Source organism: Hyaena hyaena, unplaced genomic scaffold (genome assembly GCF_003009895.1).
Source record: "Hyaena hyaena isolate Hyena2069 unplaced genomic scaffold, ASM300989v1 scaffold_0, whole genome shotgun sequence".
Classification (NCBI taxonomy): domain Eukaryota; kingdom Metazoa; phylum Chordata; class Mammalia; order Carnivora; family Hyaenidae; genus Hyaena; species Hyaena hyaena.
Genome location: NW_024080632.1, coordinates 5555775 through 5572034, shown reverse-complemented (window position 1 = coordinate 5572034; position 16260 = coordinate 5555775). Strand labels below are relative to the sequence as shown.

General features: G+C 36.1%; 1 protein-coding gene across 7 annotated transcripts in view; it reads left to right on the top strand.

Annotated features, from left to right (window-relative positions):
• The window catches only part of ATXN2 (ataxin 2), a 116620-nt gene that overhangs the window by 84603 nt on the left and 15757 nt on the right, over positions 1-16260 (top strand). For 5 of the 7 annotated variants that reach the window (XM_039230770.1, XM_039231220.1, XM_039231129.1 and 2 more), the window contains 4 exons: positions 638-942; positions 2119-2182; positions 3478-3630; positions 4005-4071. In XM_039230770.1, the coding sequence (XP_039086701.1) occupies positions 638-942; positions 2119-2182; positions 3478-3630; positions 4005-4071 (589 nt within the window). The remainder of the gene's footprint in view (positions 1-637; positions 943-2118; positions 2183-3477; positions 3631-4004; positions 4072-16260) is intronic. The other 2 variants (XM_039230851.1, XM_039230982.1) reach the window with 1 other exon arrangement.

The following is a 16260-nucleotide window of genomic DNA, read 5'->3' as shown; positions in this document are numbered from 1 at the left end:
CTGAAACAGGCTCCAGGCTCTGAGCTGGCAGTCAGCACAGAGCCCGACGCGGGGCTCGAACCCACGAACCGCGAGATCACGACCTAAGCGAAAGTCGGACGCTTAACCGACTAAGCCACCCAGGCGCCCCTCCTTTGGATTTTTAAACATGCTGTTTCTTTAGCTTGGACAATTCCATTTTCCAAACTACTATTCACCCCCACCCCAATCTTTCATACCTTAGACTCGATGTCTTCCACTGAGAAACCTTTTTCTAGAAGTTGCTTTTCCTATAGGGTCCCATAGCATTTACCACATTTTGTTAAGTATCTGGTCTCACACAGGTGATGAGCATTTGGAGCATAAGAACTCTTCCATATTTTCCATGCCCAGCAGGCACAGTTTCTGACACAGGGTAGGCCATTAGTAAATATTTAACTTTTGAGGTTAGGACGTTTGAGTGCTTAGATGACTAAGGTTGTGTTGTATATACATTGTGTTCTGTTATTATTGCTTTATAGTAAAAACATTCTTTAAGTATGAAAAAAGCCTTATTTGGTATATCTCAAGCTTACAAATAGTAGTTTGCTTATACTCATGGAGAAAACTTCTATAAAGTTATCTAAAATATTTAAGTATAATTATTTCCTTTATTTAGTTACAGCCAAGTTCTACTTCTGAATCTATGGATCAACTGCTAAACAAAAATAGAGAGGGAGAAAAATCAAGAGATTTGATCAAAGACAAAATTGAACCAAATGCTAAGGATTCTTTCGTTGAAAATAGCAGCAGCAATTGCACCAGTGGCGGCAGCAAACCGAGCAGTCCCAGCATTTCTCCTTCAGTCCTCAGTAACGCGGAGCACAAGCGGGGACCTGAGGTCACATCCCAAGGGGTTCAGACTTCCAGTCCAGGATGCAAACAAGATAAAGATGATAAAGAGGAGAAGAAAGATGCAGCTGAGTGAGTAAACCTTGAATTGAGCACATCCTGTTATTTGCTTAAATGTTTCTTAAAGTGTAGAGGGTCCTTCAGCTCAAGAATCTGTCTGGACATTTGGACCTGTCTTATAGGTGGCCCTCAAGTTACAAACAGCTGGACTAAACAAATGATGTCTTAAGTAAATTAGTTCTTTGCACTCTGTACTTCTGTTTCCTTCCGCATTTTTGTTTCCCATGGCCCAAAACTAGACTAAATTAAGAAAGGTTTTGTTTTTTTTTTTTTTTTTTTCTGTAAATATACAAAGAGTTGAAAAGTTACTGGCTTTTGGGAATTGTATTTCCTGGACGCTAGTCACTACCCACCTCCTGGCTCTGCTGCTGAGATCAGGAACTGTCACTGCCAAGAAGAAGAAGAAGTATCTGGTGCTCCTACTTAGAATTCAACATGTTTTCCATCAAAAACAATATTTTACTTAATGGTTAGTTTTGTTAAGATAAGTTTACTTCTGCACATTTCAATATATTATCAGTTGAATGGATCTTTGTGAGCTAGCCTCAGAATCTAACCTAAGCTAAGCACGGTTAATTTATTTGTTCTGGGCAACGTACAATCCAGTTGCAGCTGTACCTTCGGAATGCAGCTTGTTGATCTGTCAAAGAGTGCTGCTGCTTAATTTGAAGCAAAAATTTGTAGTTATTAGGGTCATGAATTTTTCCAAGGCGTGTCATGGAGGAAACACTTTGTCACTTTAGAGAATACTGCATGTTAGGGTACACCTGGGTGGCCCGGTCACTAGAGTGTGCAACTCTTGATCTTGCGGTTGTGAGTTCTTGCCCCATGTTGGGTGCAGAGGTTGCTTAAAAATAAGGTCTTTAAAAAGAATACCACATGCTACAGAATTGGTATATTAGGGATTACTTTTAGGAATATTTTGTGTTCTTAGTTTAAATATTTGTTGATTGCCTTTGAGAGAAGAATTATATATTAACACTTTTTTAGTTGCCTTTTCTGGCCAGTCTTTACCAGATTAAGAGGTGGGAAATTTGTGCATATGTTTTAATGAAGAGGATTAGTGATTTAGTAAGAATTATTTAATATATGTTCAACAATTAAAAAAAAAACAGGTATAGAAGAATTGAGAGAAACATAAGTTCCATGTAGAAATTACTGGCCCTTTTTAATTTTCTCCTGGTTTAGGCAAGTGAGAAAATCAACATTGAATCCTAATGCAAAGGAGTTCAACCCTCGTTCCTTTTCTCAGGTAACTTTGTTTCTGTCTTTGAAGTAATCTAATCTCTAAAACAATAAATTTGTTAGTAGTTGTAGTATTTTCCTTTTACCTGCCATCGAAATTCAGTTACAGGATGCTGAAATAACCTGTAGTTTTATGTTCCTTTTTCTAATATGGTTATTTATGAATATTTCTGAGCCATCGAAAAGATTCTTACTTTGTTTTGTCACCAGTTAGATGTAATCTGGGGCAAATATTTGAATCTTTCTCACTGGGTGGCTAGCTAGGCTCTCAGGTTTATAGATAAACTATTCTACTGAATTTGTAAAAAGATATTTATGTCTTTATTTTTAAAAACACTTTCCAGGGGCACCTGGGTGGCTCAGTTGATTAAGCATCTTACTCTTGCTTGGGTCATGATCTCACAGTTTGTGAGTTTAAGCCTCATGTCAGGCTCTGCACTGACATCATAGAGCCTGCTTGGGATTCTCTCTCCTTCTTTCTCTGCCCCACCCCAATCACTCTCTCATTCACTTGCTCTCTCCCTCAAAAATTAAGTGAACCTTAGGGGTGCCTAGATGGCTCCATCAGTTAAGCGTCTGACTTTGGCTTAGGTCATGATCTCACAGCTCCTAAGTTTGAGCCCCACATCGGGCTCTGTGCTGACAGCTCAGAGCCTGGAGCCTGCTTCGGATTCTGTGTCTCCTTTATCTCTGCTCCTCCCCTGCTCATGCTATGTCTCTCTCAAAAATAAATAAACATTAAAAAGTATGTATTTTAAATTAACTTTAAAAAATGTTAAAACACTTTCTCCAGTTTCTTAAAGATCACCTATTTTTAGCTGCTTAAAAAGCTATCATTTTTAATAGTAATATTGATAAGCTGGCAAATTATTATAATAAATGAATTGGCAAATTTTATTTTCTACATAACTATATTTTCTTTTATTTTAAATACGTGGAACTTTATTTTCTAAAACCTTATTTTTTTTTTATGTCTTTATTTTATTTTGAGAGACAGAGACAGAGAGCAAGCGGGTGAGGGGCAGAGAGAGAGGGAGACACAGAAGCTGAAACAAGCTTCAGGCTCTGAGTTCTGTCAGCACAGAGCCCGATGTGGGGTCGAACCCACAGACTGAGAGATCATGACCTGACCCAAAGTCGGATGCTTAACCGACTAAGCCACCCAGGTGCCCCGGAACTTTATTTTCTAAAGTTATTTTCATTAAAAGGGACTAATTAAAAACGAGTAGAACTTAGATCAGTTTTCAGATTGCAATAATAGTTAGGTTTTCATCTGAAAATAGTTGATTTTTATTTTTGTAGCCAAAGCCTTCTACCACCCCAACTTCACCTCGTCCTCAAGCACAGCCTAGCCCATCTATGGTGGGCCATCAGCAGCCAGCTCCAGTTTATACTCAGCCTGTTTGTTTTGCACCAAATATGATGTATCCAGTCCCAGTGAGCCCAGGCGTGCAAGTAAGTCATAGAATTTAATGTTCACTTATCCTCCCTGGTTACTTGTATTTTACACCAAGCACTCTCTAGGTATGGGGTGACTTGGGGCAGTGATGGCAGAACAAAAATACTTGAAAAGAGAAGGCATGTGATGACGTGTTATGTTATTAGTATAAAATCTGAGAATGTTTTCTGGTGAGAAAGATGGTTTAGATTTATCGTAGTTTGGGATTTGTCATTTTAGGTGTGAGTGTGATTTTATTTTTTAATGACTCCTGGGGAATCAGAAGAACTCAGAGCTATCTCTCTAGCAGTATACCACTAAGAGAAAATAGTGAAATACATTCTTATTATCATAAGAGCCTAATCTTCATTTTTTTTTAAATTCTCTCAAGCCTTTATACCCTATACCTATGACGCCCATGCCAGTGAATCAAGCCAAGACATATAGAGCAGGTAAAGGTGAGAATAATCCTGCCTGTGTTTGCTTGTGGTGTGCATGCTGCATGAATTAAGTAATTGATAATGAATAAATGTTTGTGCTTCAGCTTTGACTTTTGATGAGCCTGTGTGTTGACTTGTGATACCCAACGTTGCATAACGTGTTCAGATATATTTTTTTAATGTTTATTTTTGAGAGGACACATGCAGGGGAGGGGCAGAGAGGGGGGGCAGAGGATCCAAAGCGGGCTCTTTGCTGACAGCAGAGAGCCTTTTGCAGGGCTTGAACTCACAAACTGCAAGATCATGATCTGAGCCGAAGTCAGATGCTTAATGGACTAAGCCACCCTGGCACCCTGAGATGCATTTTTATGAATAAAACTAGGAGAGGAGAAATGCTCATCAGTTGTGATTGTTCAAAGTCTTCTTTAAAAAGAATAATTGAATTCTGAAGTTTTCAATGTTAAATTTGAAAAGAGTGTTTGTTAAATTAATCTACCAAGTTGTTGACCTTTTTATTTTATACTAACTTAGAGTTACCCACTTCCCCCACCCATCTAGAACTTCTTTTTGAGCAGAGGACAGCTCACTTCAGAAACAGTCAAAGTCTTCCTACTAAAGGGATGTTTCCTCCTCTTAAGATGGCATCTGCTACCTTATGGCTCTGGTGTGGGAGAGGCTCTTTGTCTTCAGAAGGCAGGGTCATTTCTAGTAAGGGAGAATAGGCACATGGCAAAGAACAGCAGCTGTAAACATGTGCTGTGCTAAGAAGATGGAAAGTGACTGGATAATTGCATTGTCCATAATTCACATTTGGTGTAAATATCAAGATTTTGCCATAGATTTGGTGTAAATATCAAGATATTTATGTGAGGGGCGCTTTGTTTTGTTGCTGAAGAATTAAAAGTAAATCCCAAACATAATGCCATTTTATTCTTATATACTTAGTGTGTATGTTTCTGAATTATGGACGTTTTTTTCTTAGATGGCCAGAGTGCTGTTATCACACTTTATGAAATAAATAGTGATTCCTTTTTATTTAATAATTACCATAATCTGATTATCCTGATTGGATCAAAATACATTTTTAGGGGTGCTGGATGGCTCAGTTGGTTAAGTGTCCAACTTCAGCTCAGGTCACGAAGTCATGGTTTAGAAGTCAAGCCCCGAATCAGTCTCTCCCACCAAAACAAATAAACATTTTTAAATATATATATATATTTTTTATAGTTGGTCTGTTTTGGATATGGATCAAAATATGATCTATACATTATTACATGTCTTTGTAGTTCCCTTGCTCCTTGTTGCTGTTACTGCTTTGTGGCAGGAACTAGTTGTTAGATAGGAATGTCCGTATTCTAGATTTGTCTCTCTACTCCTTGTGATACCATTGATAACTTCAGTTCAGGTTAACTTTTTTGTGGGAGAGAGGTAAGAATATTTAATAGAGGATTATGAGTGCTTTATATTGGATCATTCAGGAGGTGCACAATATCTGGTCTTATTCTGAGTATTGGTAAAATTAAGGGCTCATGTGGTGATAGCCCAATACTCCCCGCTTCCCACCCCCAGATAAAGTTTTCTGTTACTTTCTCATTAATTCGTTAGGGCTCTAGTTCTCACATTTTACTGTGTATCACAATGAGTTGGAGAATTTGTTAAAAACACAGATGGCTTGGCCCCAGCCCCAGAATTTCCAATTGAATGTGTTTGAGGCATAGTCTGAGAATTTAACTTTCTAGTGCAGTTTATAAAACGAGTTCTGTAAGTGATGCTGATGGTCTGCGATCATACTTTGAAAATCATTGCAGTTCGGAGTTTGAAAACAATTATTTTCTAAATAATTTCCATATAGAATTTAATAATTTCTGTTTATTAGCTATAATCATCCTGTAAGGGACTGTTATTTTCAACTAGAGCTACATTTGGTGATCCTGAAATATTTTGTACAGGAAAGTTAGGATAAATTCTTAAATTCAAGTGCTTAAAATTGGCCAAAGTGCCAATTTTTAGTGAAGAGTTAGTGCCCTTGACACTTTTCAGTAGTATCTGGTAATATTGCTTTGTTTGGTTTTGAAGGATGTGACCTTTTCTTCTTTTCTTCTTATTTTTAAAATATTAATGCATGGATTTTCATATACTTTTATATATTCATTGAGTTTCAGTCAGATATTCTTTTTGCTACTTGTATGGTCCCATCTTTGATCCATGGCATCCCTTCATGTTGGCTCTTGTGCCCTTAGTTTTTTTAATGTGTTTTTTTTTTAACTTATTTTTAAGAAAGTAATTTCAAGTGGGGGAGGGGCAGAGATAGAGCGGGGACAGAGGATCCGAAGTGGGCTCTGCGATGACAGCAGAGAGCCCAATGCAGGGCTCAGACTCAGAATCCGTGAGTTCATGACCTGACCCGAAGTTGGACATTCAACTGGCTGAGCCACCCAGGCTCCCCTCCTGTGTCCTTTTAGTACTCTCATTTGTCTTGATAGCTTCCTTAGTTTCTGCCGTAAATAAGATATCTCAGACTAATCTTTTTCTAAACCCAGACTTGGATTTCTATTCTTTCAAGGAACTCTGGTTCTTTTTGCTGTGAAATAGTATTTATAAACCACTCTCTGGTCAATGGATGTGCTGTTGAGTTACTGCTTCCTGGCCTTTTCAGTGGACAGAACTAAGGAATTTATACTAATATTCAAGTTAACATGTAAGATTTTCAGTGACTTTTTTGCTTGCATCTCTTAATTTTCCATTGAAACCTTGCAAAATGAACTGTATTATCTCTCTTTTAACAAATTGTCGCAGGGCTTAGCTGCCGAAAACAATAAAAGTAAATTATTTCAGGAGGGTCAGAAATTCAGGAATGGTTTAACTGGGTGGTTCTGCCTCAGAGTCTCTTAAGAAGTTGCAGCCAAGATGTTGGTTAGAACTGTAGAATATGAAGGGTTAAACGGGGCTGGACTATCTGCTTCCAGATTCAGAGTTGTTGACAGGGTAGTGCTGGTCATAACGTGGCAACTGGCTTCTCACAGAATGACTATCCAGAGAGAAATTGATCTAAGTGGAAGCTGCAGTGTGTTTTACAGCCTAACCTTGGAAGTGACATAACTTGTGCAATATGCTGTAGGTCACGCAAAGCCGACCTAGAACAGTAGGAGGGACTACATGGGGGTGTGACTACCAGGAGGCAGGGTCACAGGGGCCCATCTTGGAGGTGGGCTTATTCATTTTAGTATAATGTGTATAAAATAGTCTTTAAATATTGTTGTCTAATTGTTATACTACAGAATAAAATACAATATTTCTTTAGAGTATGAATTTTCCATAGTATCTGTATCATTAAGAATTCTGTGTCAGTTTTTTGAGTGAGAAGTTGTTGGTGTCCTTTCTACTTCCAAAATACTGTCTTCCAGAGTTAGTAAGTCATGTCAGTAGTTTGATACATAGGTAGACTAATCTGATTGGATTTGTTTTCATTTGTTAGGGATAGCATTTTTATTATTTTAATTTTATTTTTTATATGCAAAAATTTGTAAAATTTCAAGGTGGAAATTACATAAACAGGCATTCAGAGAAGTCTTGCTTCCAACCCAGTCTCTTCCACTTGTACTTTCTCTAATCACCTCAGTTCTAGTAGGTGCATCATTGTTTTTTTATCATCAGCAGATGGTCATTTAAAATTATTTTCAATTTATCCTTACAATGTTTATTTTTGTGAACATTCACTTTTATATACATACAATATATTATTAAAATAGCTTGCTTTAGTTATAATTCATGTGCCATAAAATCCATCCCATTGAAGTATACAGTTTAGTGGTTTTCAGTGTATCAGAGTTGTCCAGTCATTGCTACGTTTTTGGGGCACCTGGCTGGCTCATTTGGTAGAGTGTTGACTCTTGATCTTGGAGTTGTGAGTTTGAGCCTTACATTGGACATAGAGATTACTTTTAAAAAGGAAAAAAAAAGGCCATTTTCATCATGACAGTAAGACATTCTGTACCTTTTAGCAGTTAACCCTGCCCCTCCCCATGGATATACGGTCTCCTACCCTAGGCATAATATGCTTACTTTTTCTATAGATTTGCCTATTTGGATATTTCATATGAGGGAAATCCTGCTGTACATAGGCTGTTGCAACTTGCTTATTTTACTGTAATATTTTCAAAGTTCATCCATGTTGGAGCATTTATTTATTCATTTCATTTTATGGATGAATACTATTCCATTGTGTGGATATACCACATTTTATTTATCTGTTCATCAGTTGATTCCTCTTTGGATTGTTGCCACCTTTTGACTCTTACGAATAATGCTGCTATGAACATTCGTGTACAAGTTTTTGTGTGGACTTAAGTTTTTATTTCTCATGGAGTGCTATTACTTTGTTGGAGTGTATGCACCATTTTATATTTCTATCCGTATTGTACAAGGATCCCAGTTTCTCCACATTCTTGCCAATACTTGCTATTGTCTTTTTGGTTATATCTATCTCAGTGGTTATAAAGTATCTCATCATGGTTTTAATTTGTATTTCCCTAATGACTGATGGTGTTGAACATCTTTCTCTGTGCTTATCAGCTTCTTGCATATTGCTCTAAAGAGATGTCTATGCAGATATTTGACCTAATTTTTAATTCGGTTATTTGTCTTTAAATTATTGAATTGTAGGAGTTCTTTTATATTCTGTATACAAATCCTTTATCAGATAAAGTATTTACAAATATTTCATTTGATGGGATTTTTTTTAATTACTTCATGGTGTCCTTTGTGGCAAAAAAGTTTTATTTATTTTTTAATGTTTGTTTATTTTTGAGAGAGAGAGAGGGAGACACAGAATCCGATGCAGGCTCCAGGCTCTGAGCTGTCAGCACAGAGCCCGATGCAGGGCTCCAACTCATGAACAGTGAGATCATGACCTGAGTCAAAGTTGGATGTTTAACTGATGAGCCACATAGGTGCCCCTATTTTATTTATTTATTTATTTATTTTTTTAAGTTTATTTTTGAGAGAGAGAGGGAGAGACAGAATCTGAAACAGGCTCCAGGCTCCAAGTTGTCAGCACAGAGCCCGACATGGGAATCAAACTCCTGGACCACGAGATCATGACCTGAGCCGAAGTCAAATGCCTAACTGATTAAGCCACCCAGACACCCCCCTATTTTTTATTTTTAAATGTATATTTATTGTTGAGAGAGAATGAGAGAATATGAGTAGGGGAGAGGCAGAGAAAGGTGGGGACAGAGGATCCGAAACTGGCTCTGTGCTGACAGCAGTGAACCCGATGCAAGGCTCAAACTCACGAACTGTGAGATCCTGACCTGAGCTGAAGTTGGACTCTCTACCGATTGAGACTGAGCCACCTGGGCACCTCTGGTGTTTTCTTTTTTTTTAAGTTTATTTTATTTTGAGAGAGAAACAAAGATAGCATGCATGTGTGCACATGCGAGCAGAAAAGGGCAGAGACGAGATAGAGAATCCCATCAAAGAAGCACCCTGTAAGCACAGAAGTTTTTAATTTTGATGCAAGTTCATTTATTTGTGTTCTTATTGTTGTGGCTTATGCCTTTGGTGTCATCTGAAAAACCATTGCCTGACACAAAGTCACAAAGATTTACTCTGACTTGCAAGAGTTTTATAGTTTGGCTGCAACATTTATTAGATTGGTAATCCATTCTGAGTTGATTTTTTTTAAGTTTTATTTGTTTAAGTGATCTCTAACCCCAACATAGGGCCTGAACTCCTGATCCTAAGATCGAGTCACATGCTTTTCCTACTCAGCCAACCAAGTGCCCCATTCTGACTTACTTTTTGTGCATGGTATGAAGATAAGGATCCAACTTTATTCTTTTGCATGTGGTTTTCCACTTAGCCCAGCACCATTTGTTGAAAAGACTATGTCCTCATTAAATTGTCATGGCGGGGCACCTGGGTGGCTCAGTTGGTTAAGCATCCAACTCGATTTCAGCTCAGGTCTGATCTCATGGTTCGTGAGTTTGAGCCCCACGTTGGGCTCCGTGCTCGCAGCACAGAGCCTGCTTGGGATTCTTTCTGCCCATCTCCCACTCATGCATGCGCATGCTTGCATTCTCTGTATATTTGTGTATCAAGGTTTTCTGCATTTTTTTTATTGGGTGGTTATCCTATTGAATTAGTATGGATAGTACAGGTCCTTTCTCTGATACATGTATTTCAGACCTTTTTTTGTAGTCGGTGGCCTGTTTATTTTCTTAAATATCTTTGAAAGAGCAGAAGTTTTAAATTTTGCAGACCATTATTTCAGTTTTTCTTGTATGCTTATGCTTTGGTTTCCTGAATTTGCATACTCCAAAGTTGTAGAGATTTTCTCTGTGTTTTTTCCTAAGTCTTCTAATTTTCTCCTGAGATTTCCCTTTGAATTATTTGGTTCATAGTTTTTAATATTTTCCCCATTCATGTAATAAAGGAAATTATATGTGTTTTAAGAACGTATATAGATCCCCTTTTCTTTTTATTCAAAAAAATTTTTTAATGTTTATTATAGAGACGGCACATAAGCAGGGGAGGGGCAGAGAAAGGGAGAGACAGAATCTGAAGCAAGCTCCAGGCTCTGAGCCTGATGTGGGGCTCGAACTCATGAACCATGAGATCATGACCTGAGCCAAGGTCAAACACTTAACCGACTGAGCCACCCAGAGGAGTCCTTGTCTTTTAACATTTAAATTTCTTATCTATTGGAAATCACCTTGTATACAGTATACAATGAATCTAGTTAATCTTGTTAAATGGCTATCTAAATTTTTAAAATTAGTTGTTTTCTGTAATTTGCACTATAAAATGTATTCTTTTTAAGTGTACATTTTGATGGATTTTAACAAATGTATTTACTCTTACTCTTGTTATTGCCTCATCAACCAAGGTGTAATGATTGTGTGTTGTGTCTGCTCTTTATCAAACTCTACTCACCTACCCCTGGCTTCAGGCAACCATTGACCTGCTTTCTCTTACTGTAGATTAGATTTGATTTTTCCAGAATTTTTTATAAATGGAATTATATAGCATATAGTTTTTTGTGTCTGGCTTAAACAGCATAGTATTTGAAAATATTTCATGTTGTCATCTGTATCAGTTCTTTTTTATTGGTGAGTAGCATTCCATTTTGAAGATTAAACTATAATCAGTTGTTATAGGTTTGATAAGTACTTTGGTTTTTTCCAGTTTTGGGCTATTGTGAATAAATATGCTGTATGTAAGAGCATTTGTGTACAGGTATTTGCCACTTCACTAAACACATTTGCTTTCATTGCTTTTGGTTAAACACCTAGAATAGGGATTTTTGAGTTGTATGGTAAATGCAATTTTAAATTAATAAGAAACTGACAAATTGTTTTCCAAAGTGATTGCATCATTTTACATTCCAACTGATAGGCTGTGTATGTGAGTTATAAGTATTCTACATCCTTGCTAACACTTGGTATGATCTCTTTTTAATTCTGGCCAGTCTAATGTGTGTGTTGTTACGTCTCATTGTGGTTGTAGTGTGCATTTCCCTAATGATACTGATCATGGGCATTTTTTTCATATGTTAATTGGCTGTTTTTGCAAAGTGTTCAAATTTTTATCCCTTTGTTTACATTGGGTTTCTTTTCCTACTAATAATTGTAACAGTTATTTTTATATATTTTGGATGTAAGCCTTTTATCAGAAGTAGATATTATAAATATTTTCTTCCAGTCTGTGGCTTGCTTTTAGTCAGGTTTTTGAGGAGCTGATGTTAAATTTGATGAAGTCCCATTTAAGTTCTTCTCCTATCACTCACACTTTTTTGTGTCATTACTGAGAACTCTTTGCCTGCCCTAGATTATGAATATTTTTATGTTTTCTTCTACAAGTTTGATATGTTTTATCTTTTACAAATTTAGATGTATATATATATATGATCAATCTGAAATTAATTTTTGTGTAGGGCATGAGGTTAATGTTGAAGTCATTGTTTTCTCATATGTGTATACGCATACATTCAGTTTTCTGAATACCAGCCTCTGTTTTACATATTATGTCTGCATCTTCACAGAATTCAGTTGACCGTATGTATGTGGTCTGTTGCTGAACTGATTTTTATTGTACTGATCCATGTGTTTATCATCTTGCTAGTACTCACTTTCTTGATTACTGTTACTTTATAATAAATTTTAAAATCAATTCATGTGAACTTGTTTTAGCTATTCTAGGTTCTTTGCATTATCAAATAAATTTTAGAACCAGTTTGGGATTATGCGTTATATCTGAAGATCAGTTTGTAGTGTAATTGTTCAGAAAATGGTATATCTCTCCATTTACTTAATTTATCAGTGTTTTGTAGTCTTTTTCATTGTATAAGTTTGCATATATTAAATTTATCACTTAGTATTTCGTATTTTTATGCTATTTTTTCAAAAAGTGTTTAAACATTTTTTAACATTGTTTACCAAGTATATAGAGATACACTTGATTTCTTAATATTGGCCTTGTGTCTTGCCACTTTATTAACCCCTCTAGTAGCTTTTTTTAGACTTAGACTTTTCTGTGTACATCATCATAATTTAATCACTGTTACCTTTTTCTTTATTGCGCTGGCTGTCTTCTAATACATTACTGACTAGAAGTGATGTGATCCTTACCATGCTCCTATTCTTAGGATAAACCATTATCTTACACTGTTATGTACAGGCATATTTCTTTTATTACAGTCCACAGATACTGCCTTTTTAAAATTTATTTATTTATTTTTAACAAAGCGAAGTTTTGTGACATCTCTGTGTCAGGCAGGTTTGTTGGCTCCATTTTTTCCCACAGACTTTACTCAACATATGTCTCTGTGACATATGTCTCATACCAAAATGAGAATTTTGGTAATTCTCATTATTTTAAATGTTTCTATTATTTGTGTTATATATATATACACACATATATATATATACATACACACACATATAATCTGTGATCAGTGATTACAAACTCAGAAAGCTGAGATGATGGTTAGCCTGTGTTAGTAATAAAGTATTTTTAATGTATGTATGTTGTGTTTATAGACAATGGTATTGTGTACTTATGGCCTACAGTATAGTGTAAACATAATTTATAGAACAGTGGGAAATGAGAAAATTCACTTGACTCGCTTTGTTGTGATACTTTATTGAAGTGGTCTGGAACCAAACCTAGATATCTCTGAGGTATGCCTGTGTACAGTTAGGTGTGGCTTCAGTTCCTAATTTGCTGGCTGTTTGTCTATTAAACTCACCAAATTTAATAGCCGAAAGTTGTTTATAATTTTTCTGTATTTTTTTTAAATGTCTGGAGTATCTATATTGATCCTCTGTATTTTGTTTCTGGTACTAATAATTTGTTCTTCCCCTTTTTTTCTTGATCAGTCTTGCTAGAGACTTATTAGTTTTTTCAGAGAACCGCTTCTAGTTTCATTGCTTTTCCTATATTTTCTATTTTGCTGACTTTTGCTTTTTATCATTTAATTTCTTTTGCTTTCTTTGGATTTAATTTGCTATTTTTCTAGTTTCTTAGGGTGGTCGCTTCAGTTGTTGATTTTCAAACTTTCTTTTCTAATAGAAATATTTAAAGCCACAAATTTCTAATCATTGCTTTAGCTGCATCCCCAAAACTTACTATATTGTATTTTCATTTTTACTCAATTCAGAATATTTTCTGTCTTATAATTTCCTTTTTGACCACTGGGTTATTTGGCATTGTGATGAAATTTCCAAATATTTGAATATTTCCAGATATATTTCTATTTTTGAATTTTAAATTCCATTATGGCCAGAGATCAGATTGGTATGAAATGCTATTTACCATATGTTGAGTGTCGATGTACAGTAGAATCTATTTCTGGATTTATTTTGTTTCTCTTCTATTAGTGTGCCTGTCTTCTGTAGGACTACTTTTTCATCCATCCACTCCCAACATCGGTTTTTGGTTTTCAGGTTTTCTTCCTTGTTTATTTTTGGACTTGGTATATATCTTGACTACTTAAAAAAAATCAGTTTTACGGGTGTTATATGTAAACCAACTTGACAATAAACTATTTAAGAAAAAAGATCAGTTTAAAGAAAACCTATTTATTGAAAATTAAACAAAAATTTATATATATATAGGCAGAATAGAACAGTTCTATAAAAGGACTTCTGAAAATCATAGACTCATGGACAATTTTGTTTCACCTATAACATCCCTTCCCTTTTAGATTATTTTGAAGCATGTCTCAGATATGTCATTTTATCTGTAAATAATTTTATTTTTCTGGAAATAATTAGGGCTCTTAAAACAACAAAACACCTCTAATACCATTATCACCCCTAAATAGAATTAACAGTAGTTCTTTCCCTAATATCCTCAAATTTCTCTAGGTATCTTTAAAATATATATATATTTTTTAACAGTTAATTTGTTTCAGTTAAGATCAAAATGAGGTTTACAAGTTACATTTGTTTATCATCTTTAAGTCATTTTTTAAAAGTTATTTCATGTTGTGGTTAACTTTCTGTTACAGACATTTTTTGGAAGACATTGTCTCAAACCAGTGATGGCCATTATATCCTTGCTCTATTACATCTATCCTTCACTGGATTATTTTGAAGTAATGCCAGACATCATATCATTTCATCTGTCAATATTTTCAGTGTATATATTTAAGAGTTGTGGATTCTCTTTTAAAATCATAGCTAACACTGTCATTATTCACTCCTTTAAAAATTAGCAGTTATTTTTTTGCTATCCATAGTATGAATTTCCATTACTATCTTTAATTTTTCTTTTTCTTTTTCTTTTTCTTTTTCTTTTTCTTTTTCTTTTCTTTTTCTTTTCTTTTCTTTTTTTTTTTTTAAGAGAGCAAGCGGGAGAGGGGCAAAGAAAGAGGGAGGAAAGAGGGAGACAGGATCCCAAGCAGGCTCTGTGCTATTAGTGCAGAGCCCAGTGGCAGGCTTGAACTCCCGAACTGTGAGATCATGACCTGAGCTGAACTCAGCAGTCAGACACTTAACCAACTTAGCCATCCACTTAACCAACTTAGCCATCCAGGTGTCATTTAATATTAAGGTAGATTAAATGTAAGGAAAATATATACACCATAGACCCAGGTATATATCTATGTAAATACATATGCATATGTGCAAATGAGTAGGATAGTTGTTGCTATTAGTGAAGAAAATGCTATGCAGATGGTGGAGGGGAGGATTTTGTTTTGTATTACTGAATTTTTTATGTTTCACGATTGTAAGGGCGCCTGGGTGGCTCAGATCATGATATCACGGCTCCTGAGCTCAAGCCTTGCATTGGCCTCTGTGCTCACAGCTCAGAGCATGGAGCCTGCTTCAGATTCTCTGTCTCCTCTCTGCTGCCCCCGTCACGGTCTCTCTCTTTCTCAAAATAAACATTAAAAAAATTTTTTAGAAGATTGTATTCAAGCATTTTCTGTATGCATAACTAGAATTTTTATCTCAAAAAGGACTGTACACTGGACTGACTTTTTGATTTTAATATGGGAGTCATAATCAAATATCAAAAGAAATAGTAAAAAGATTAAGTTCAGTTAGTGAGCTTATTAATTAGACAACCTTTCATTTGATAAAAATGTTAACAGGAATTTGGGGTTGGTTGGTTTTCTTTACTAAAAGGAATTGTTTTTTCTTTCTAATGTTTTATTTATTTTTGAGAGGTAGAACATAAGCAAGGGAGGGGAAGAGAGAGAGGGAGACCGAGAATCATAGGATCCATAGTGGACTCTGTGCTCACAGCAGCGAACCCATGTGGAGTTCAAATTCACAGATCCTGAGATCATGACCTGAGCCAAAACTGGACATTCAACTGACAGCCACCCAGATGCCCCAGTAATTCTCAGGGGCCTAGGTGGCTCAGCTGATGAAGCGTCTGACTCTTGATTTGGGCTCAGGTCATGATCTCACGATTTGTGAGATTGGATCCCTGCATCAGGCTCTGCACTATCAGTGGGTAGCCTGCTTGGGATTCTTTCTTGCTCTCTGCTCCTCTACTCAAATGTGAGCATGTGCTCCCTCTGTCTTTCAAAATAAAAAAATAAACTTAAAAAAAATTATGTGGAAGGGAGTCTGAGTGGCTCAGTCAGTTGAGCATCCAGCTTTGGCTCACTCGAGCGTCTGACTTTGGCTCACTCACGACATGATCTTGCAGTTCATGAATTTGAGCCCTGCATAAGGCTTGAGGCTGTCA